The sequence below is a fragment of the Rana temporaria genome, chromosome 4 (assembly GCF_905171775.1).
Source record: "Rana temporaria chromosome 4, aRanTem1.1, whole genome shotgun sequence".
Classification (NCBI taxonomy): Eukaryota; Metazoa; Chordata; class Amphibia; order Anura; family Ranidae; genus Rana; species Rana temporaria.
In genome coordinates, this window is record NC_053492.1 from 56,168,858 (window position 1) to 56,192,237 (window position 23,380).

At 49.3% G+C, this 23,380-nt stretch overlaps 1 protein-coding gene across 2 annotated transcripts in view; it reads right to left on the reverse strand.

The window, feature by feature from the left end:
• LOC120936224 (cytochrome P450 2K4-like) overlaps positions 1–23,380 on the reverse strand; it is an 89,671-nt gene that overhangs the window by 64,915 nt on the left and 1,376 nt on the right. Inside the window, exons 2-3 of one of the 2 annotated variants that reach the window (XM_040348418.1) lie at positions 16,763–16,959; positions 6,492–6,654 (exon numbers count right to left, since the gene is read on the reverse strand). In XM_040348418.1, the coding sequence (XP_040204352.1) occupies positions 6,492–6,654; positions 16,763–16,945 (346 nt within the window). In that variant the 5' untranslated portion in view covers positions 16,946–16,959. The remainder of the gene's footprint in view (positions 1–6,491; positions 6,655–16,762; positions 16,960–23,380) is intronic. The other variant, XM_040348419.1, reaches the window with a different exon arrangement.

The window sequence follows — 23,380 nt, forward strand, 5'->3', positions numbered from 1 at the left end:
ACCTCACGGCAAAGAACTCTCTGAGGATCTGAAAAAATGAATTGTTGCTCTACATAAAGATGGCCTAGGCTATAAGAAGATTGCCAAGACCCTGAAACAGAGCTGCAGCATGGTGGCCAAGACCATACAGCAGTTAAACAGGACAGGTTCCACTCAGAACAGACCTTGCCATGGTCAACCAAAGAAGTTGAGTGCACGTGTTCAGCGTCATATCCAGAGGTTGTCTTTGGGAAATAGACGTATGAGTGCTGCCAGCATTGCTGCAGAGGTTGAAGGGGTGAGGGGTCAGCCTGTCAGTGCCCAGACCATACGCCGCACACTGCATTGAATTGGTCTGCATGGCTGTCATCCCAGAAGGAAGCCTCTTCTAAAGATGATGCACAAGAAAGTCTACAAACAGTTTGCTGAAGGCAGGCAGACTAAGGACATGGATTATTGGAACCATGTCCTGTGGTCTGATGAGACCAAGATAAACGTATTTGGTTCAGATGGTGCCAAGCGTGTGTGGCGGCAACCAGATGAGGAGTACAAAGACAAGTGTGTCTTGCCTACAGTCAAGCATGATGGTGGGAGTGTCATGGTCTGGGGCTGCATGAGTGCTGCCGGCACTGGGGAGCTACAGTTCATTGAGAGAACCACGAATGCCAACATGTACTGTGACATACTGAAGCAGAGCATGATCCCCTCCCTTCAGAGACTGAGCCGCAGGGCAGTATTCCAACATAATAAATACCCCAAACACACCTCCAAGATGACCACTGCCTTGCTAAAGTAGCTGAGGGTAAAGGTGATGGACTGGCCAAGCATGTCTTCAGACCTAAACCCTATTGAGCATCTGTAGGGCATCCTCAAATTGAAGGTGGAGGAGCACAAAGTCTCTAACATCCACCATCTCCGTGATGTTGTCATAGAAGAGTGGAAGAGGACTCTAGTGGCAATCTGTGAAGCTTTGGTGAACTTCATGCCGAAGAGAGTTAAGGCAGTGCTGGAAAATAATGGTGGCCACCACATAAAATATTGACACTTTGGGCCCAATTTGGACATTTTCACTTAGGGGTGTGCTCACTTTTGTTGCCAGAGGTTGAGACATGCGTGTTGAGTTATTTTGAGGGGAGAGCACATTTACACTGTTATACAAGCTGTACACTCACTACTTTACATTGTAGCAAAGTGTCATTTCTTCACTGTTGTAACATGAAAAGATATAATAAAATTAGGGCTGTTACTAATTAAAATTTTCGTGTTCGATTAATCAATTAATTTTTTTAATCGATTAATCGACTAATTTCGATTAATTATAATGCACATACAGATCCAACTACTTTTAGTTGATCTCCTTGCATTGCAACTCTGCATTAGTCAGTGGTAAATGTGGTATACACTATCTACAATCACCCGACACTAGTTAGTTTCCCCAATCCATGACTTAACGTCACAGTTCACACAAATATGTTTTAAATTCAAACTGTAGCACTGACGTAAGTAATTTTTTCTTATTAAACTTTTAGGAAAACATAGAAAGTTAGTTTAACTTTAATTATAAAACGTATCTAGTATATTGACTGTCAGTCACTTTATAGTAGGCAAGTAGGCATCACTTTAGCCAGTCATGCAGACATACCAGAGTGTTTACATTTTCCGGAAGCAGACATGATCGCATTTTATTGACAATATACCCTGAAGAACTGAACAGTCTTTCGCACGGAACAGATGTTGCTGATACACAAAGAATTGTCTGCACAAAACTGCTTAGGACAGGAAAACGATGGTTATTTTTGCCCCCTTCCCCTGATGGAGCCTGATGCATCCTCCTGCTCCACAGATGCAAATGTACTCCAATCCAATGGGTGCAGTTTGCTTGCATCCAGCAGGGTAAGTCTCACTGTCCAATGACGTCAAGAATTTTGATCGATCAAAAGAATTAAAGATTAATCGAGGAATTAATCTTTTATTTCCCCAGCCCTAAATAAAATATTTACAAAAATGTGAGGGGTGTACTCACTTTTGAGACATACTGTAAATATGGGGACTGTAGTTCTTCTTTAACCAGTTCCCGACCCCCGCATGTACATATACGTCCACAATATGGCACGTACAGGCACATGGGCGTACACGTACGTCCTCGCCTATTAGCGGGTGGGGGGTCCGATCGGGACCCCCCCCGCTACATGCGGAGGTCGGGTCCGCTCGGGGAGCGATCCGGGACCACGGCGCGGCTATTTGTTTATAGCCGCTCCGTCGCGATCGCTCCCCGGAGCTGAAGAACGGGGAGAGCCGTGTGTAAACACGGCTTCCCCGTCCTTCACTATGGCGGCGCATCGATCGCGTCATTCCCTTTATAGGGAAGACACGATCGATGACGTCATTCCTACAGCCACACCCCCAAACAGTTGTAAACACATACTAGGTGCACCCTAACTCCTACAGCGCCGCCTGTGGTTAACTCCCAAACTGCAACTGTCATTTTCACAATAAAGAATGCAATTTAAATGCATTTTTTGCTGTGAAAATGACAATGGTCCCAAAAATGTGTCAAAATTGTCCGAAGTGTCCGCCATAATGTCGCAGTCACGAAAAAAATTGCTGATCGCCGCCATTAGTAGTAAAAAAAAAAATAAAAAATAAAAATGCAATATAACTATCCCCTATTTTGTAAACACTATAAATTTTGCGCAAACCAATCGATAAACGCTTATTGCGATTTTTTTTTACTAAAAATAGGTAGAAGAATACGTATCGGCCTAAACTGAGGAAAAAAAATGTTTTTATATATGTTTTTGGGGGATATTTATTACAGCAAAAAGTAAAAAATATTGCTTTTTTTTCAAAATTGTCGCTCTATTTTTGTTTATAGCGCAAAAACTAAAAACCGCAGATGTGATCAAATACCACCAAAAGAAAGCTCTATTTGTGGGGAAAAAAGGACGCCAATTTTGTTTGGGAGCCACGTCGCACGACCGCGCAATTGTCTGTTAAAGCGACGCAGTCCCGAACTGTAAAAACACCTTGGGTCTTTAGGCTGCATATTGGTCCGGGGCTTAAGTGGTTAAAGGCTCTTTTCCTGTGTGTGATGAATGAAGCAAGTTCTATTTTAACCTAAGCATCTAGCCATCTTATACATGGACTGTGAGTAATAAAATTCCTCTTAGTTTAACCTGTTAGCATCAAGCGCATGCAAATATGCGGCCTCTCAGCGGCCGGACCTTGGCGCCGAGCGGCTGCATATTTGTGTGCAATAGCACCAACAGAGTTTACCGCAAGTTTTCCGATCATGTGACAGCCATTCACGGTGATCACATGGCCATAAGCTCTGCCCCACCTCCTGATATTCCAAACCCCTTAAAGGGTCAGCGGGAGCTGGCGCCAAGGGGTTAATCTAAAAATGACTGGCATCCATCTGTCTACATATCCCATTATGCCTAAGTGATCTACCCCTGAAGTAAATGTCAGCCCACCTTGTCTCTGGGGTACCACCACTTTTTTAGGGGTCAGGGGGTGCTAAGTTTTTTTTACAAAAAAGACACTTACAATTTTTAATGTTTATACAGACTGTCAAATTTATTTTATTTTGTGATCTGTGAAATCCATTGCAGCTGTAATATAGAAAAGTGGGAGGTCCTGCCTTCAGATGCCATTGCTGTATTGATTGCTTACAACTATGGATTTTTATAAGTGCTTTACCTTTTACCTTGCATTAAGTTCTTGTTCTCACGTGCAGCCATTTGACAGGCAGTGCAAAGTCATTATGTCCTCTCCTCACTACCTGATTTAACCATGTAAATGCTGCACTATTACATGGCATGTGGTTGTGGGCAGTTGAGGTTCAGCCCCACAGACTTGCATTAGTCATGCTCAGCAGTGATAACACCTTCCAAATGCGACATGCTGTTTAATTTTAAAAACACCACAGCATGTGAACAGGTTCAGGTGGGCAGTTGAGAGGTGGTAAAATCCTGGCTCTAACACCTGATTTCACTGCCCCTCTAGACTAGGGTGACCAGACATCCCCGGTTTCAGGGGACAGTCCCCGGATTGAGGACACTGTCCCTGGACCAAGTCCGTCCCTGGTTTTGTCCCCGGATTGGATTTGAACAGGGGCTGGGGCAATTTAAAAGACAGTCAGCGCCAGGGGCGGGCTGGGCTGGGGGGCAGGGGGGAAATTGCCTCCCAGGCTGCCCTAACTTATGTTCAAAATGGCCAGCAGTCGCTGCCTGCTACCATTTTCTTTTTTATTCTGGTCTAAGAAGTTGGGCCAGGGGCATGGCCACAGCGGCCGACCACTAGCTGTTGTAGTCCACGCTCAAGCTCCTGGTGAGTGGAATACAGAGCAGCGCAGTGGAAACTACAACTCCCTGGGGCTGGATTCTTGGAAGAAGGCAGAGGCAGGGTGTGCCAGGGAGTCGGAACACAGGGCTGCAGGGCTGGGCGCTGGCTGCAACTTGACCCGAGGACCAGGAGTATTACCCCTCCAGGAGGGTGCAAGGACCTTCTGAGCTGAGATCACTGAGTTGAGATACCCTGACACCCCTAGCTGACCCCCCATATCCCCCCTATACACCCCATGTAACCTGCCCCAGCTGCACTGATGGGCACTAGTGAGGCTGCATTGAAAAACCAGGTGGGCCATGGATGGTGAGCTGATTCGGTGGTTCAATGGGCCACTTGACTGGACTTGCTCCTCAGGCCTAAGGCTGTCTGCCCTCCCCTGGTCAGTGCAGAATAAAAAAAAAAATCTGAATTGCACGCCTCCACTCCACCGCTCCTACTAGCTTAGGAGGTGTATTTTTTTTCCATTATCTGTGCCCCTTTCTGATGATCATGTGCTGGTCGGAGCGGAAGGAATATTTCTTCAGTTTCGGGTGTATGCCCATTCTGCTCCGCTCGCATGTTCTTCTGCCTTAGCTCAAATCCAGGCCAGCGGCCTGCCTGTTTATCTCCTTGCCTTCCCTGGCGGAGGGATCTTCCTTGGCACCCCACCCAGTAGTAGCTGAGGGACCCGGAGAGTGAGACTTGACAGGCTGTGAGGCGGGCTGCAACGAGCAGAGAGTCGCTGATCGCCGCCATTACTAGTAAAAAAAAATGTCCCCGAATTTCATTTTAAAAATCTGGTCCCCTTAGCCTAGACGCACATATGAATGAAGCCTTTAAATCATGTATATGTAGCACTACCCCCGAAGGAGCTGCTGGTTTGATTTGGGTGGCATATTACCTCTATCTTTCCGCTGTCTAGGGTACTGGATAAGAGCTGTAATAAAGTTAATGTTCACACTGTCGATGTCTTTTCTGTGCTTTATTACCCAACAGGGTAAAATGGTAAAAGTAGTAATAGATGAAGGGATAGAAGAAATGGAAGATGGTGGATTCAGGGTTAACTGGTTACTGGAAACAGTCCTGCTTTCAACGACAACTTTCTTCGCCACTCTGGCCAGAGTGGGTACAGTGCACCTGGATAGGCCTCTTTCACCAGCCTAGCAGCCAGGGTGTCACTTGGAGCTTTAGCAAAGTCCCTGCAACAGACCTTCCCAAAGTGTGGAGATATTCTTGGTCCGAAATCCTTCTTAACTGGATTCAGCACCCAGATCTCCTTCAAAACAGCTTTAGTGGTTTTGGAACTAGGAAGGCGACCGTCATCCAGCCTCCCAGAAACGATGGGTCCCTCGATGAAGCAACAGGCCTCTCCTGAGATACCAGCCTCGTGCTCTGTATTCCCCCGGACAGGTTCTTCATCGGTCAGCCTCCTCCCTCAGGACGGACAGCACAGGACCTCTTGCAAAATGGGCCTACAGGTAATTTAGTTGCTCCGGACCAACGTGGTCCCGAAGCCAGGAACACTCCAACACACACCCCGGCCAGGAGAGCCACACACGGGGGTGGTGGGACGACTGCCCAGGTGGATGGTGGCAGGGACAACGACCCCAAACCAATGGCGTCTGCCCCCTAAATACCTCTTCCCAGCATGCACAGCGAGGCGATCAACCCTCCTGATTGGCTGACGAGGAGAAGCATCCACACGACCCTGACTTCACTGCTGCCACCTGCCATCTGGGGGTGTGAGGTTCCCCAGACAACAGCCATGGGCACACAGTACAGCCAGAGCTGGAGCAGAGGCCCTAAATGTAGCCAAATAAACTTGGTCAGAGGCAACTAACTCTCTGACCCCCTCTAAATTTACAGCAGCACCTGCTATGAAAGTAGCCAGACGCTACACATACAATAAATATTGGAGCGGTTCCCACATCAAATAGGCAGCTGTGGTGCATTGAGACATCAGCATGCAGCAGCCTTGGTGGGCTCTATACAGTATGGTAAAATTACAATTGCCTGCCTACCTAGGATCATTTATCACTGCACTATGAAAATTGGGGGTCTTTTGATGCGCAACCTTGTCAACTCACCTTAAAATCTGTTCACATGACCAGTATATGCTATAGTTCTCTGAATAGTAATTTGCTCAAGAAAAAAATAAGAACGCATTAAAAATGTTTATATACCATGGTCCTTGAATACGTCAAAAAAAATTGGAACTTGTGGTCTTCCAGAAAACTCGTTGGCGTGGTTGACCAGCGCATCTTTCACGGTCTCATAGCCGCACAGCATAACCATCTTCTGAGATCCTATCTTTAGGTTGTATATTGAACCATATTTCTCAGCCAGCTACAAAAAAAAAAAAAAAAAACGACGGTTATAAAAATTGAAATGAAGAGTTTATAGTGTATATTGACAGAAAGATCTTGTTCACTAAAAAGCCTAACTCCAGCCTAATATGTCATGCTTTAAAATTGTGCACACTCATGGAATGGCGCCAAACTTTGATGCTTTAATTTTTTTTACAGGTTACCAGTTTAGTTACAGAGGAGGTCTGGTGCTAGAGTTGTTGCACACGCTCTAACGCACGCGGCGATACCTCACATGTGTGGTTTGAACAACGTTTACATATTTGGGCGGGACTTACATGTGTGTTCACTTCTGAGTGCGAGCTACCCGGGACAGGGGCATTTTCCTTTTTTACCTATTTTTTTTATTTTTTCACTTTTTTTTTTTTTTACATTTTTATTGATCACTTTTATTCCTCTTGCAAGGGAGGTAAACATCCCTTGTAATAGGAATATATTGTGACAGGTCCTCTTTATGGAGAGATGTGGGGTCAATAAGACCCCACATCTCTCCTCCAGGCTGGAAAGCATGAGATCGGGAAAAAAATTCACTGATCTCATGCTGACAGCCGTGATCGCGGCTTTGTTTACTTCCAGGAACCCGGGCGGCATAACGGTGTGCCCGGGCCTCCGACGGTCATAGAGATGACTGGTCACCGTAAATATATCGTCATCATCTGGTGCCGGCCGTTTCGTTCTCCGGGCCCCCGATGGCACTGAGAACCACCAGATGAAGGCGGGAGGGGGTACGTCCCCTCCCGTCGCCTATAAGAATGATCAAGGGGCAGAATCGCTGCCTGAAAATAAGGATATCTGAATGATGCCTGTAGCTGCAGTCATATGACGTCCAGCGGTAGGGAAGTGGTTAAACACACTGTGACCAGAGCAATATAACATTACCATAGTAACATTGTACTATTCTGGGGAAAGTGATCAGGTTTTTGTTTTAATACACATTATGTTTGCTTATAGCAGTGAATTAATTGCTATAAGCAAGCATTTTACTGAATGAAACTGAATCATTCAGTCTGTTGTTTTTAGGCTATGTTTTGTTGGGCTTAGGCTGTGATTGGCCCTGTCTATACCATTTGATCAAATTGACCAATCACAGCAACACAATTGTACACAATGGATGGCATAATAGGAAGCCATCCATTGAGTACAACTGTCATGTGACCTCCTGTGATTTGTCACTGCGGTCACAGGGTACCGGCAGCAAGCTGGTACTCTGATCAGTCATCGGCTGCTCCCATGGACACAGCCAATGACAAATTGCGCCGCTACATGGCTTCACGATAGGCGCTTCCTGACAGGATGTGATATGACATCCAGTCAGTATAAGAAAGCCACCACCCAGCCGTCATTTGACTGTAGGCTGGGCAGGAAGTGGTTATAATATTGGCTATATGTTTGAGGTGGTTGTCCTGCTGCAGAATAAATTTGAGGCCAATCACACACCTCCCTGATGGTATGGCATGATGGATAAGTATTTGCTTGTATTTCTCAGCATTGAGGAAGCCATTGATTCTGACCAAATCTCCAACTCAATTTGCAGAAATGCAGCCCCAAACCTGCAAGGAACATCCACCAGGCTTCACTGTTGCCTGCAGACACTCATTATGCCCTGTACACACGATCGGTTCGTCTGATGAAAACAGACCGATGGATTTTTTCATCAGATATCCGATGAAGCTGACTTTCATCAGTCTTGCCTACACACCATCGGTTAAAAATCCGATCGTGTCCAACGCGGTGACGTAAAACTCAACGACGTGCAGAGAAAAATGAAGTTCATTGCTTCCGAGCATGCGTCGACTTGATTTTGAGCATGCGTGGATTTTTGACTGATTGATTTCCCCACAGACGATAATTTTTTTATATCGTTTTTTTAACCATACGAAAATTTTAAAACAGGTTCTATTTTTTTTCACCAATGGGGAAAAAAACTGATGGGGCCCACACACGATCGGTTCGTCCGATGAAAACCGTCCATCGGTCCATTTTCATCAGACAAACCGATCGTGTGTACAGGGCATTATTGTACTGCACGCCAGTCCTTTGTCTAGCAAACTGCCTCCTGCTATAGCCAAATATTTCACATTTTGACTCATCAGCCCAGAGAACCTGTTGCCATTGTCTGTACCTCCAGATCCTATGTTTTTGTGCATAGTGGAGTCACTTAGCCTTGTACACACATCAGAGGTATTCTTTTTTGCCCAAAAATTTACATGAAGACCACTCCCGGCCAGACTTTCCTGGACGGTAGATGGGTGTACCTGGGTCCCACTTGTTTCTGTCAGTTCTGTGCTGATGGCACTGCTGGAAATCTTTCGATGTCAAAGGGAAGTAAGCCCCCACCACCAGAGAGAGAGCCACGATGTAACCCTGTTACCCCCACTACCAGAGAGAGAGCCACGCTGTACCCCTGTACCCCCACTACCAGAGAGAGAGCCACACTGTACTCTTGTACCCCCACCACCAAAGAGAGAGACACACTGTACCCCCACCAGAGAGAGAGAGAGCCACCCTGTACCCCTGTACCCCCACCACCAGAGAGAGAGCCACGCTGTACCCCCACCACCAGAGAGAGAGCCACGCTGTACCCACACCACCACAGAGAGAACCACACTGTACCCACACCACCAGAGAGGGAGCCACGCTGTACCTGCACCACCAGAGAGGGAGAGACACTGTACCCCTGTACAGAGACACGCCACACTGTACTCGCACCACCAGAGAGAGCCACACTGTACCTGCACTACCAGAGAGGGAGCCATGCTGTACCCGCACCATCAGAGAGAGAGCCATCCTGTACCCGCACCCCCAAAGAGGGAGCCACGCTGTACCCACACCACCAGAGAGGGAGCCATGCTGTACCCCTGTACCCACACCACCACAGAGAGAGCCACGCTGTACCCACACAACCAGAGAGGGAGCCAGGCTGTACCTGCGCCACCAGAGAGGGAGACACACTGTACCCCTGTACAGAGACACGCTACACTGTACTCGCACCGCCAGAGAGAGCCACTCTGTACCTGCACCACCAGAGAGGGAGCCATGATGTACCCACACCACCACAGAGAGAGCCACGCTGTACCCGCACCACCAGAGAGGGAGCCAGGCTGTACCTGCACCACCAGAGAGGGAGCCATGCTGTTCCCACACCACCAGAGAGAGGGAGCCACCCTGTACCCCTGTAACCACACCATCAGAGAGAGAGCCACGCTGTACCCCTATACCCTCACCACCAGAGAGAAAGCCACGCTGTACCCCTAAATTGACAGTGCATGCAGTGGGTGGATACAAAAAGCTGTGCTCTGTCAACTAAAAGACAGGAAGTCTCTCAGGCCTCGTGCACACGACCGAGGAACTCGTCGGAAAAGACCAGTGTTGTAACTAACAGCGTTTAAATAAACACCGTTAGGTAAAGATGGGCCTCCTGAGGGTAACGAGTAATCTATCAGATTACTTTTTCCCTCGCGGCAACGCCGTTCCCATTACTGGGCGGCGTTACCGCAATTACTCTTACCTGTGTCAGCACTGCAGCCATCGCCCGTCGGTCATCTATTATTAAAAAGAGCGCGCCTCCTGTGTGTTCCGTGATTGGCGGAACACTAATTTTCCCAGCAGAGCCTCTGTTTCGTGTTCGGCCTATCACGGATGTCCTCTCATCCGAGGCCGAGGCTGAGGATGAGAAGGCATCCGTGATAGGCTGAACACTAAACAGAGGCTCTGCTGGGTAAATTAGTGTTCCGCCAATCACGGAACACTCAGGACAGGAGGCGCGCTTTTTTAATAATGGATGGCCGCCGGCTCCCTCTCCCCTCCTCCTCCCTCCCTCACAGTCCGGAGTTGCCAGGAGGAGGCCGAACTGCCCGCCCGCTGGCGCAGAGTCACCGACAGGCTACAGCACAGCAGGGAGCACAACATCTCTACCAAATGTGACAAGGAGAAATAGAAGAGCTGAGAGCTCCATGACCGTGAGTATAACCATTGCACAATGTACTTCTCTGTCCCCAAGGAGCTCTGTTTATTGGTAAAGATGAGGGAAGAAAGCAAATCTCATCCTCTCTGACATTTCCATCATTTGAAATACACCTGAAATGTCTATTTACTTCTGGCCAATGCAGATGATTCTATGTGTCCAAGCCAGGCTTGTTCTGCTATTGATATAGTTATATGAAGATATGAAATCTACTATGCAGAGTACATGTGACTAATCAGGGGCGTAACTAGAAATCTCAGGGCCCCATAGCAAAATGCTGTATGGGGCCCCCCCCTCCAAAAAAAATGAACTAATGCCATTGAACAACACATCTGGGGTAAAAACTGCACATACACTGACCTACCCGACTAATACACTGACCTACTGTACCTGATTCCTACACTGACCACTACACTGACCTTCCTGATCCCTACACTGACCTAATTGATTGCTGCATTGAAATACCTGACACTAACCTGATCCCTACACTGACCTACCTGATCCCTACACTGACCTACCTGATCACTACATTGACCTACCTGATCACTACACTGACCTACCTGATCACTACACTGACCTACCCGATTCCTACTCCCCCATTGGGGGAGCATGTCACATCTTCAGCTCTGAGGGGCCAATGCTGGGACCTGTAGTCCTTCATTAGGAGGATGAGGTCAGTGGCAGACTGGCAGTGCTGGGGGCATGGGTTAAGTGGCAGTGCTTAGGAAGGGATGGGATCACTAACTCCCACTTGCTGTCACTAAGGATGCGCTCCAGCGTGTTTGCATGGTGCAGAGCCCGCCAGGAAGTCTGCACAGCACTGCGCTAATCACAGCCAGGGAGACATTGTCCCGATGCTTGGCTGCAGAGATCGGGGAATATCTCCCTGGCTGTGATTAGCACAGTGCCGTGCAGACTTCCTGGCGGGCTCCGCACGTGTAGCATGCGAACACGCTGAAGCTCATGCTTAGCTGTCACCTGTTAGTCAGTGTCCACTTGGCAGGGGAGAGGGGCTTGGTGATGGTGAGAGAGAAGGGGGGTAGGAGAGAGAGAGAGAGAGAGAGAGAGAGAGAGAGAGAGAGAGAGAGAAGGGGTGGGAGAGAATGAGAGAGAGAGAAGGGGTGAGAGAGAGAAGGGGTGAGTTGGTAGAGAGAGGGGGTGGATGGGAGAGAAAGTGGGGAGTGAGAGGGGGTGGATGGGAGAGAGAGGGCTGGATGAAAGAAAGAGAGAGGGGCTGGATGAGAGAGAGAGGGCTGGATGAGAGAGAGAGGGGCTGGATGGGAGAGAGAGGGGCTGGATGAGAGAGAGAGGGCTGGATGAGAGAGAGGGGCTGGATGAGAGAGAGAGGGCTGGATGAGAGAGAGAGGGGCTGGATGGGAGAGAGAGAGGCTGGATGGGAGAGAGAGGGGCTGGATGAGAGAGAGAGAGGGGCTGGATGGGAGAGAGAGGGGCTGGATGGGAGAGAGAGGGGCTGGATGAGAGAGAGAGGGCTGGATGAGCGAGAGAGGGCTGGATGAGAGAGAGAGGGGCTGGATGGGAGAGAGAGAGGGGCTGAATGAGAGAGAGAGAGAGAGAGAGGGGCTGGATGAGAGAGAGAGAGGGGCTTGATGAGAGAGAGAGAGGGGCTGGATGAGAGAGAGAGGGGCTGGATGAGAGAGAGAGAGGGGCTGGATGAGAGAGAGAGGGGCTGGATGGGAGAGAGAGGGGCTGGATGGGAGCTGGATGAGAGAGGGGCTGGATGGGAGAGAGAGAGGGGCTAGATGAGAGAGAGAGGGGCTGGATGGGAGAGAGAGGGGCTGGATGGGAGAGAGAGAGGGGCTAGATGGGAGAGAGAGAGGGGCTGGATGGGAGAGAGAGGGGCTGGATGAGAGAGAGAGGGGCTGGATGGGAGAGAGAGGGGCTGGATGGGAGAGAGAGGGGCTGGATGAGAGAGAGAGGGGCTGGATGAGAGAGAGAGAGAGAGAGGGGCTGGATGAGAGAGGGGCTGGATGAGAGAGAGAGAGGGGCTGGATGAGAGAGAGAGGGGCTGGATGAGAGAGAGAGAGGGGCTGGATGAGAGAGAGAGGGGCTGGATGGGAGAGAGAGGGGCTGGATGGGAGAGAGAGGGGCTGGATGGGAGAGAGAGGGGCTGGATGAGAGAGAGAGGGGCTGGATGAGAGAGAGAGGGGCTGGATGAGAGAGAGAGGGGCTGGATGGGAGAGAGAGGGGCTGGATGGGAGAGAGAGGGGCTGGATGGGAGAGAGAGGGGCTGGATGAGAGAGAGAGGGGCTGGATGAGAGAGAGAGGGGCTGGATGGGAGAGAGAGGGGCTGGATGGGAGAGAGAGGGGCTGGATGGGAGAGAGAGGGGCTGGATGAGAGAGAGAGGGGCTGGATGAGAGAGAGAGAGGGGCTGGATGGGAGAGAGAGGGGCTGGATGGGAGAGAGAGGGGCTGGATGAGAGAGAGAGGGGCTGGATGAGAGAGAGAGGGGCTGGATGAGAGAGAGAGGGGCTGGAAGGGAGAGAGAGGGGCTGGATGAGAGAGAGAGGGGCTGGAAGGGAGAGAGAGGGGCTGGAAGGGAGAGAGAGGGGCTGGATGAGAGAGAGAGGGGCTGGATGAGAGAGAGAGGGGCTGGATGAGAGAGAGAGGGGCTGGATGAGAGAGAGAGGGGCTGGATGGGAGAGAGAGGGGCTGGATGGGAGAGAGAGGGGCTGGATGAGAGAGAGAGGGGCTGGATGGGAGAGAGAGGGGCTGGATGAGAGAGAGAGGGGCTGGATGGGAGAGAGAGGGGATGGAAGAGAGGGGGGGTGGAAGAGAGAGAGAAATTTACCCCCTAAGCTGGCCTGCAGTCCTTCCTGTACACCCTGTCCCAGCCCCTGTCTGTGGGTAGGTGTGTGTGATGCACCTACCTCCAGACCATCCTTGTCCTCTGTCCTCGGTCAGCCTGTTTTTTCTTGCTGACAGGCACAGCTGGAGCAGACGTTGGGGGAAGGTGTGCAGGCTCTGGGACTGGGAGGATGTCACTGCTGCTCAGGTCAGGTCTTCTCTCTCACTCCCTCTCGCGCTGTTCCTTCCAGTCAGCCTCCTGCTGCTCACCGGGGCCACTCTCTGTTGTTGGCTGCTGTTCTCAGATGCTGTTGCTCTCCCTCACAGTTGCTGCAAATGTGTCCCTCTCTGCTATGTCAGGGGGCGGCCTCGGTCGGAGCTCAGCTTTGTTGGGCCCCAGGAGACAGAGCTGTAGCGCGGAGGTTGGAGGAGGAGGAGGAAGTGAAATCCTCCCGCGCTTTCAGCACTGAACACGGAGGGGTGCACTGCAGCCGTGATGTCACTAGTTGCTACACGCCAAGCGGCACAGGCGTTAGCAACCAGTGCAGCAACCACCTCCTCCCTCCAGCGCAGCGTAATGACCAGAGTCTCTCTCTCACCACCACTGATTATACCGATGTGAGAGAGAGAGACTCGGTCGGGACTGCAGTCAGATTTTCGGGCCGGGCCCCACTCGGCTGCGGGCCCCATAGCGCCCGCGTGGGTCGCTATGGCGGTAGTTCCGCCACTGTGACTAATCCAGAACACTCCCCTGGAATGGATTGAACATCAGATCCCACACCTTTACCACTTATATTTACTTAAAGGGCTCATTCTCATGCTTTCCAAAACACACAGGCGCGCACGCACACACATTTAACTATAGTGCTATGCACTTTGTACACATTTAATGAACATTATGTAACATTTTGCTGCTTTGCACCATCAATAGAACCTTGCTGGGCAGGTGGAGTGTGATGATGATATTAATAATTGTACACAGTACAAAATGTTCTAAAATACTGTATATAGTGTTTTTATTCTTCAATCCGTTAATATAAACATCTTTGATATTAAAGATGTTTCAGAACGTAATTGCATTGTAGAATATATTAAAAAAATCTCAGTTACTTTTCCGAGTAACTAGTTACTTTGCTAATAAAGTAACTGAGTCACTAACTCAATTACTTTTTCGGGCACGTAACTTGTAATTGTAACTAGTTACTTTTTTAAAGGAAGATGAACAACACTGGAAAAGACACATCGTTTTCCTCGACGAGTTCCTTGTTAGGCTTGTCGAGAAACTCGACAAGCTTGCTTTGCGTACACACTGTCAAGACCAAAACTCGTCGTTATGGGGAAGTTCGATTGCACTGGCACAACCCTTGGGGCTTCTTTTGCCAATTTCATGTTACTGCGTGTTAAGTAAAAGTTTGGTAAGAGACGATTTGCACTTTTCAGTCTGTTACAGCATGACAAATGTGCTATCTCCATGGCCGGACTTACCATTGGGCCCAATAGGGGGCCCCCTTTTTTTAGGGGTCCGGAGGTCCCCAGGGCCCCGGACAGCAACCCCCCCTTTTTTTATAAAAAAAAGTTATATATATATATATATATATAATTATTATTAAAGGGCCCAGAGGTCTCCAGGGCCCCCGGATGGCAACCTCCCTTTTTTTATATATTTTTTTTTATATATATTTGTTTTTTATTAAAGGGCTCAGAGGTCCCCAGGGCGCCATGTGGCAACCCCCCCCCTTTTTATTTTTATAAATGTTTATTTTTTTATTTTTGTTTATATTTTTAAATTTTTTATTAAAAGGCCCAGAGGTCCCCAGGGCCCCGGATGGCAACCTCCCTTTTTTTATATTTTTTTTATTAAAGGGCCCAGAGGTTTCTTTTTTCTTTTTATTAAAGGGCCCAGAGGTTCTCTGCTCCAGGGGGCCCATGCCTTAAGCTGTGTAAGGGGCCCCAAAATTCCTGATTGGGGCCCTGCGCATACCTCCCAACACGCACGGATTCTGCGGGACTTTCCCGCACAGACAGCTTCTTCCCGCAGTCCCGCAAAAAGGTTAATTTTCCCGCACTGCAAGAGGAGGCAGCACGGAAGCAGGAGGAACCGGAGCGGTGTGTGGAGGACTGTGGCTGCTGAAGGGAAGAAAGCCGACAGTCGGGCTAATGACAGTCTGTGGCCCCGACTGTCGGCACAGGTGAGAGGCAACCCCCCCCCCGCTCAACAACTGCAAAACCCCCCGTCAGGAGGAACCGGAGTGTTGTGTGGATGTCTGCTGAAGGGAAGAGAGCCGACACATTCTGTGCACAGGTGAAAGGCACCCCCCCCGCTCAACAACTTTAATGCCCCCCCCCCGCCGCTCACCAACTTTAATGCCCCCCCCCCCGCCGCTCACCAACTTTAATGCGCACCCCCCCCGGTCACCAACTTTAATGCGCACCCCCCCCCCCCCCGTAAACAACTTCAATTCGCCCCCCCCCCACGCTCAACAACTTTAATATGCTGCGCACCCCCCGCTCAACAACTTAAATTCGCCCCCATCTTTAATGCGCACCCCCCCCCACTCAACAACTATGATCCCCCCCCAATTCTCGGCTCCAGGAGGCCCCTTCAACACTCAAGCCCAGGGGCCCCCACCACCCTAAGTCCTGCCCTGGCTATCTCCATTACAAACGCCCGTCTCATACTTTATTCTGAGCATGCTCAGGTTTCTTAGCATACACACGATCATGTTTCTCATCGAAAACCAGCCCGACGAGGAACACGACGAGGAAATTGAGACTCCCGTCGAGGAAAAAGAGAACTTGTTCTCTTTTTTCCTCGTCGAGTTCCTCGACAGTTTTCTCGATGGAAAGTATACACACGACCGTTTCCTCAGCAAAAAAAGCTCTGCCACCAAGTTTCTTGATGGATTCTGTCGAGGAAAACGGTTATGTGTACGAGGCCTCAGTTCCCCATCAGGTTTGACTTGCTACAAAACTCCTTGGGCCATACAACTGTCAGTGTGACGGGCACAATGGCTGGGAAGGAAGGGAGCACACTGAGGAGTCAGTGGCCAGTATGTACACTTCAAATTTAATGAGGGCACAACAGATTTATCAGATGAATCAGGCACAATTACCAACACTTTTTGTGCTGCGCCCTGATGGCATTCTACAAGGTATCTCAGACACCCTTTACGAATTCCTTGGTATGTATTCCTCATTATAACACAAGGCGATTCAGTTCGCATGTGTTTTGCGCTATATAAGTTTCTCACCCACTCACTATTAATGAGCTGGAGTCCATTTAAATACACTTTACTCACTTGAGAGTTGTAAATCTTACCTCATGAAATGTTATATAAGGTTTACTCTTATTTATAATGTGCAAATTTCCAATAATAGGCAAACATGGTGGTCCAGGAGGATAATTTGGATAAACTTTTTTCTTCTGACTGAATGAAAAAATTGCCAGAAAAACACAGGTGACAATGGAAAGGACAATTGTAACTGGGTCAGTTAAATACATGTCTGCATCAAAACCTGAAAACAAAAATAAAAATTTAAATCATAAAATGATAAAATGATGAACAAAAGCAAAGCCAAGTAAAGAAATCAGAGAGGCTGGAGAGATGAACTTTTTATCAGTGGTGGGTGTGTTTCTTGGCACACCTGCTGTACAAATTATCACTGCTTTAAATCACATTACTTTTACCACTTCAGCCCCGGATTTGGCTGCCAAATGACCAGGCCACTTTTTGCGATTTGGCATTGTGTCGCTTTAACTAACAATCGCGCAGTCGTGCAACGTGGCTCCCAAACAAAATTGACGTTGTTTTTTTCCCACAAATAGAGCTTTCTTTTGGTGGTATTTGATCACCTCTGCGGTTTCTATTTTTTTAACTATAAACAAAAAGAAAGCGACAATTTTGAAAAAAATTGCGTCTACAAAAAAGGTGGTTTTATGGCATTTTTATATATTTTTTTATTAGTGTAGCACTTACCCCCGAAGGAGCTGCTGGTAATTGATTGGGCCTGTACTCTGCTTTTCTACCCCCAAATAATTTGTCCCAACCCGCTTGACACAGCTGTGTAACAGTGTGGATGTGAAACCTTCACTAAACGGAACAACCCCACATAACAGTGTGTATATAGTGTACCTTTATCGCTATCTGGGCATCCGTTATTCCACCTGTTAGAATAATGAACAAGCCTCACACCAATTGTGATCAACCAAAATGTAAGTTTACTGGAACTAGTATAGAGACAGTAGTTATAATAACTGTATCAACATACAACTTACTATAATAGTGCAATGAGTGTACACAAATTATTAACACTTAAAGGTCCCTTGAGCCTCTACTGTGGCGCGTCTCCAAGTGGGACTAGTGCTCAGAGTGACAATGCCTTGACACTGGTCACCTTCCCACTTCCAGTACGGCCGCACCAAACATACCAATGCAAAGATATCAACACATCACAATACAGTTTCTCAAGAGCTTCCCCTGAGGTATAAGGCAGCCTTTTGTCTTACTGTATCCACAGCACAAACCCTCCCAATGAGAAGTGTAGTCTCTGGTCTTCTTTGTCTCCGGCTAGCGATTATACTGCAGTGTTTGTAATCCAATGGTTTAACAAGTAATGAAGTAACATAACTGAAGAGTGATAACAATTCCTGCTATACAACACACTTGTAGATGCCTTCGGTGTAGGTATAACTTAATATCAGTCAGCCCTCAATGAAGCATAGGCTTTTAAACCTGATTGAACTCAGTCTATTTGAATGGGACCTCCCCGTAGGACTACAGGTCCCAGCAACACTATGAGATGAGTCTAAGTGTGTTACGGGTGTTAAATAACTTCTGGGCGACAGCCCTCTCACCACACCAGGTCTGGAAAGTTGTGAACCTCCGCTCCGGCTGTCTCAGTCCTGCTGCCAGTCAGCACTGTCACACTGCTCCGCTCCGCAAGCAAACCGGACATCCACTTTGCTCCGTCAAGGGTCCTGGGTCCTCAGACCCGATCACACTGCCTCTCCAGCACACTGTGGTAAGGCAGAGTCAATGGATGTTGTTCTGCTCTGCACGATGTAGGCCCAATTCTGAACACTTCTTCACAGATCCTCTCAGGCAGACCATGCATCCAGAAGAGACAGAAAATGGCTGCACTCTGCCTTTTATTTCCCACCCAGCATGCAGTTCAGCCATTTAGTGTTCATGGGTAAGTGAGTGAGCATTATGGGTAAGTGAGTCTCTTCACAGTCAATAAACCTTTTCTGCTCTGCATGTGTAAGTTAATATATCTCTCACATTGGCATTTGGCTCCCTCTAGTGGTATGCAATCTTTAGCATTACATGACAAAAATACCACTGCTACATTAGTAATGCCGATTTTTATCGTGACTGCAACATTATGGTGGACATATTGGACACATTTGACGCTATTTTGCGACCATTTACACAGCGATCATAAAAATGCACTGATTACTGTGTAAATGACACTGGCAGGGAAGGGGTTGACCACTTGGGAGCGAGGAAGGGGTTAAATGTGTCCTAGGGAGTGATTCTAACTGTGTGGGGGCAGAGCTTACTGTGACACAACACTGATCGCTGCTCCTGATGACAGGGAGCAGTAGATCAGTGTCCTCTCACTAGGCAAAACAGGGAGATGCCATGTTTACAACAGCATCCCCCCGTTCTGCCGCTCTGTGGTACCATTGTGGGACACCGGCGGACATTGAGTCCACAGGTCCCGCGGGCACAGTCACGGGGTTTGCGGCACCCGCTAGGCGACAGATTCAAAGCAACGCACCTGTATGTTGCTTTGCCTGCCCGTGCCATTCTGCCGACGTATATCTACAGTAGGTGACCGCGATATTGTGTCAATCTCGCTCCCTTTCTCGGCGAGATTGACCACCCACGAGCCCCATCGCGGGAGCCAGCGCCCCGCGATGGAGACAAAGCCGTCATAGAAGCGACGGGAGATCCGACTTGGATTCCCGCCAATTCTACACGTGTGCGGCGTTTGTTATGAATCCTGAGGGGGAACTCCCCGCCAGATTTTAAATAAAAATCCGGCATGGGTTCCCCCCTCAGGAGCATACCGGGCCCTTAGGTCTGGTATGGGTTGTAAGGAGACCCCCCCTACGCCGAAAAAACGGCGTAGGGGGTCCCCCTACAATCCATACCAGACCGGTATCCAAAGCATGCTACCCGGCCGGCCAGGAAAGGAGTGGGGATGAGCGAGTGGCCCCCCCTCCTGAGCCGTACCAGGCCGCATGCCCTCAACGTGGGGGGGTTGGGTGCTCTGGGGCAGGGGGGCGCACTGCGGCCCCCCACCCCAGAGCACCCTGTCCCCATGTTGATGAGGACAGGGCCCCTTCCCGACAACCCTGGCCGTTGGTTGTCGGGGTATGCGGGCGGGAGGCTTATCGGAATCTGGGAGCCCCCTTTAATAAGGGGGCCCCCAGATACCGGCCCCCCACCCTAAGTGAATGGATATGGGGTACATCGTACCCCTACCCATTCACCTGGAGGCAAAATGTTAAAGTTAATAAACATGACACAAGGGTTTTTAAAATAATTTATTAGTCTGCTCCGGAGGCACCCCCTGTCTTCTTTAGCTCCTTCAGCAGGGGGTGCTTCTTCTTTGACGTCTTCGGGTGGGGGCCACTCTTCTTCGCCGCCGTCTGGTTCTCTTCCACCGCCGAGGGGGGTCGCTTTTATAAAAGCGCCCACCCCCCGGCGGGTTTCCTCCGACGTCTTCGGCGGGGGGGTAGTGTGCTTCTCAGGGGGGGCTTCTTCCGCTATCCGGGGGGGTCTTCTCCGCTATCCGGGGGGTCTTCTCCACTCTCCGGGGGTCTTCTTCTATGTTCGCCGCTCTCCGCTGTTGACTCGGCGCACCTCGGTTCTTCCTCCTGCTGTCCGGTGCCTTCTCCTTCAGGGCTGAACGTCTTCTTCTTCTTCTGTGCTGTGACGTCTTCTTCTGCCTTCTCCCGATGTTGACACGTCGCCTCTTCTCGCTGCAATGACAGGTGCGCGGTTTGTATCTGACTTATATAGGCCTCACAGTCCCATCATGCTCTGGTACCTACCCATGTGATACCTACCCACGTGGGTAGGTACCGGAGCATGATGGGACTGTGAGGCCTATATAAGTCAGATGCAAACCGCGCACCTGTCATTGCAGCGAGAAGACGCGTCGGGTCAACATCGGGAGAAGGCTGAAGAAGAGAAGAGAAGAAGAAGAAGACGTCACAGCACAGAAGAAGACGTTCAGCCCTGAAGGAGAAGGCACCGGACAGCGGGAGGAAGAACCGGGGTGCGCCGAGTCAACAGCGGAGAGCGGCGAACATAGAAGAAGACCCCCGGAGAGTGGAGAAGACCCCCCGGATAGCGGAGAAGACCCCCCGGATAGCGGAAGAAGAAGCCCCCCCCCTGAGAAGCACACCACCCCCCGCCGAAGACGTCGGAGGAAACCCGCCGATGGGGGGTCGCTTTTATAAAAGCGACCCCCCCGGTGGTGGAAGAGAACCAGACGGCGGCGAAGAAGACCGGCCCCCACCCGAAGACGTCAAAGAAGAAGCACCCCCTGCTGAAAGAGCTAAAGAAGACAGGGGGTGCCTCCGGAGCAGACTAATAAATTATTTTAAAAACCCTTGTGTCGTGTTTATTAACTTTAACATTTTGCCTCCAGGTGAATGGGTAGGGGTACGATGTGCCCCATATCCATTCACTTAGGGTGGGGGGCCGGTATCTGGGGGCCCCCTTATTAAAGGGGGCTCCCAGATTCCGATAAGCCTCCCGCCCGCATACCCTGACAACCAACGGCCAGTGTTGTCGGGAAGGGGCCCTGTCCGGGGACAGGGTGCTCTGGGGTGGGGGGGCCGCAGTGCGCCCCCTGCCCCAAAGCACCCAAACCCCCCATGTTGAGGGCATGCAGCCTGGTACGGCTCAGGAGGGGGGGGGCGCTCGCTCGTCCCCACTCCTTTCCTGGCCGGCCGGGTAACGTGCTTTGGATACGGGTCTGGTATGGATTGTAGGGGGACCCCCTACGCCGTTTTTTCAGCGTAGGGGGGGTCTCCTTACAACCTATACCAGACCTAAGGGCCTGGTATGCTCCTGAGGGGGGAACCCATGCCGGATTTTTATTTAAAATCCGGTGGGGAGTTCCCCCTCAGGATTCATAACAAACGCCGCACACGTGTAGAATTGGCGTGAATCCAAGTCGGATCTCCCGTCGCTTCTATGACGCGCTTGCTGGAATGTGCTTTTACTATTCCAGCGAGTGCGAGATGTCGGCACCCTGTCGCCGAGAATCAGCGCGATGCAGTCGTGCTAAAAACACATTCTTGGCGGCAGGTATTGTACGTGAGGCCGTTGGTAAGCAATTAAATCGTACATGGTGTAACTGCAGGCTTTTCTACTCAATTGCTACTTGCATTGCAAGTGTAGCGCCCCTTTACTTTCAGAAAGGACACTATGTAAAATTTAGTGGGGGAATGTTGTGGGGACACTTTTCTTTAGAAGGGACAGGGAAGCTGGTCAGAGTTGATGGGAAGATGGATGGAGCCAAATACAGGACAATCTTAGCAGAACACCTGTTAAGCCGCGTACACATGATCGGTTTGTCCGCTGAAAATAGACTGATGGATTGTTTTTATTAGACAAACCGATCATGTGTGGGCCCCATCGGTTTTAAAAAAATATAACATGCTTTAAATTTTTCTGTATTTTTCTGTATGGAACTCCATCGGCCAAAAATCCACGCATGCTCAGAATCAAGTTGACACATGCTTGGAAGCATTGAACTTCATTTTTTTCGGCTCGTCGTAGTGTTGTACGTCACCGAGTTTTGGCACAATCTGATTTTTGACTGATGGTGTGTAGGCAAGACTGATGAAAGTCAGCTTCATCGGATATCCGACGAAAAAATCCATCGGATTAGAATCCATCAGATATCCGATCGTGTGTACAGGGCTTTAGAGTGTGCAGAAGACTTGAGACTGGGGCGGAAGTTCACCTTCCAGCAGGACAAACGACCCTAAACATACAGCCAGAGCTACAATGGAATGGTTTAGATCAAAGCATATTCATGTGTTGGAATGGCCCAGTCAAAGTCCAGACCTCAATCCAATTGAGAATCTGTGGCAAGACTTGAAAATTGCTGTTCACAGACACTCTCCATCCAATCTGACAGAGCTTGAGCTATTTTGCAAAGAAGAATGGGCAGAATGTGCAAATCTCGTAGAGACATCCCCAAAAAGACTTGCAGCTGTAATGGCAGTGAAAGGTGGTTCTACAAAGTATTGACCACTTCACAATTATGTGCCACTTTGTGTTGGTCTATCTGTATCACATAAAATCCCAATAAAATAGATTAACGTTTTTGGTTGTAACATGAAAAATAATGGAAAAGTTCATGGGGTATGAATACTTTTTCCAGGCACAGTACATAACCTTGCTAAAATCTTGTTTAACCACTTTATACCCGCACGCCATCAAATAACGGTGGGCGGAATCCCCTATTCTGACAGGACGTCATATGACGTCCTGTCATTTAAAGCCGCTAGGGCACCCGCGATTGCCCAGTAACTGAGCAGGGCCGTGGATCTCTGTGTGTAAACGCAGAGATCCACGTCCTGTCAGGGAGAGGAGACCGGTGCTGTGTCCCTTGTACATAGGGACATAGATCGGTCACCTCCCCCAGTCACCCCCTCCCCCTACAGTTAGAACACTGAATAGGCTACACATTTAACCCCTTCCCCGCCCCCTATTGGTTAACTCCTTCCCTGCCAGTCACATTTATACAGTAATCAATGCATATTTATAGCACTGTTCAATGTATAAATGTGAATGGTGTCAAAAGTGTCCGATATAATGTCGCAGTCCCGAAAAAAATCGCAGATCGCCGCCATTCCTAGTAAAAAAATAAAATTAAAAATAAATCATAATTATGTCTTTTG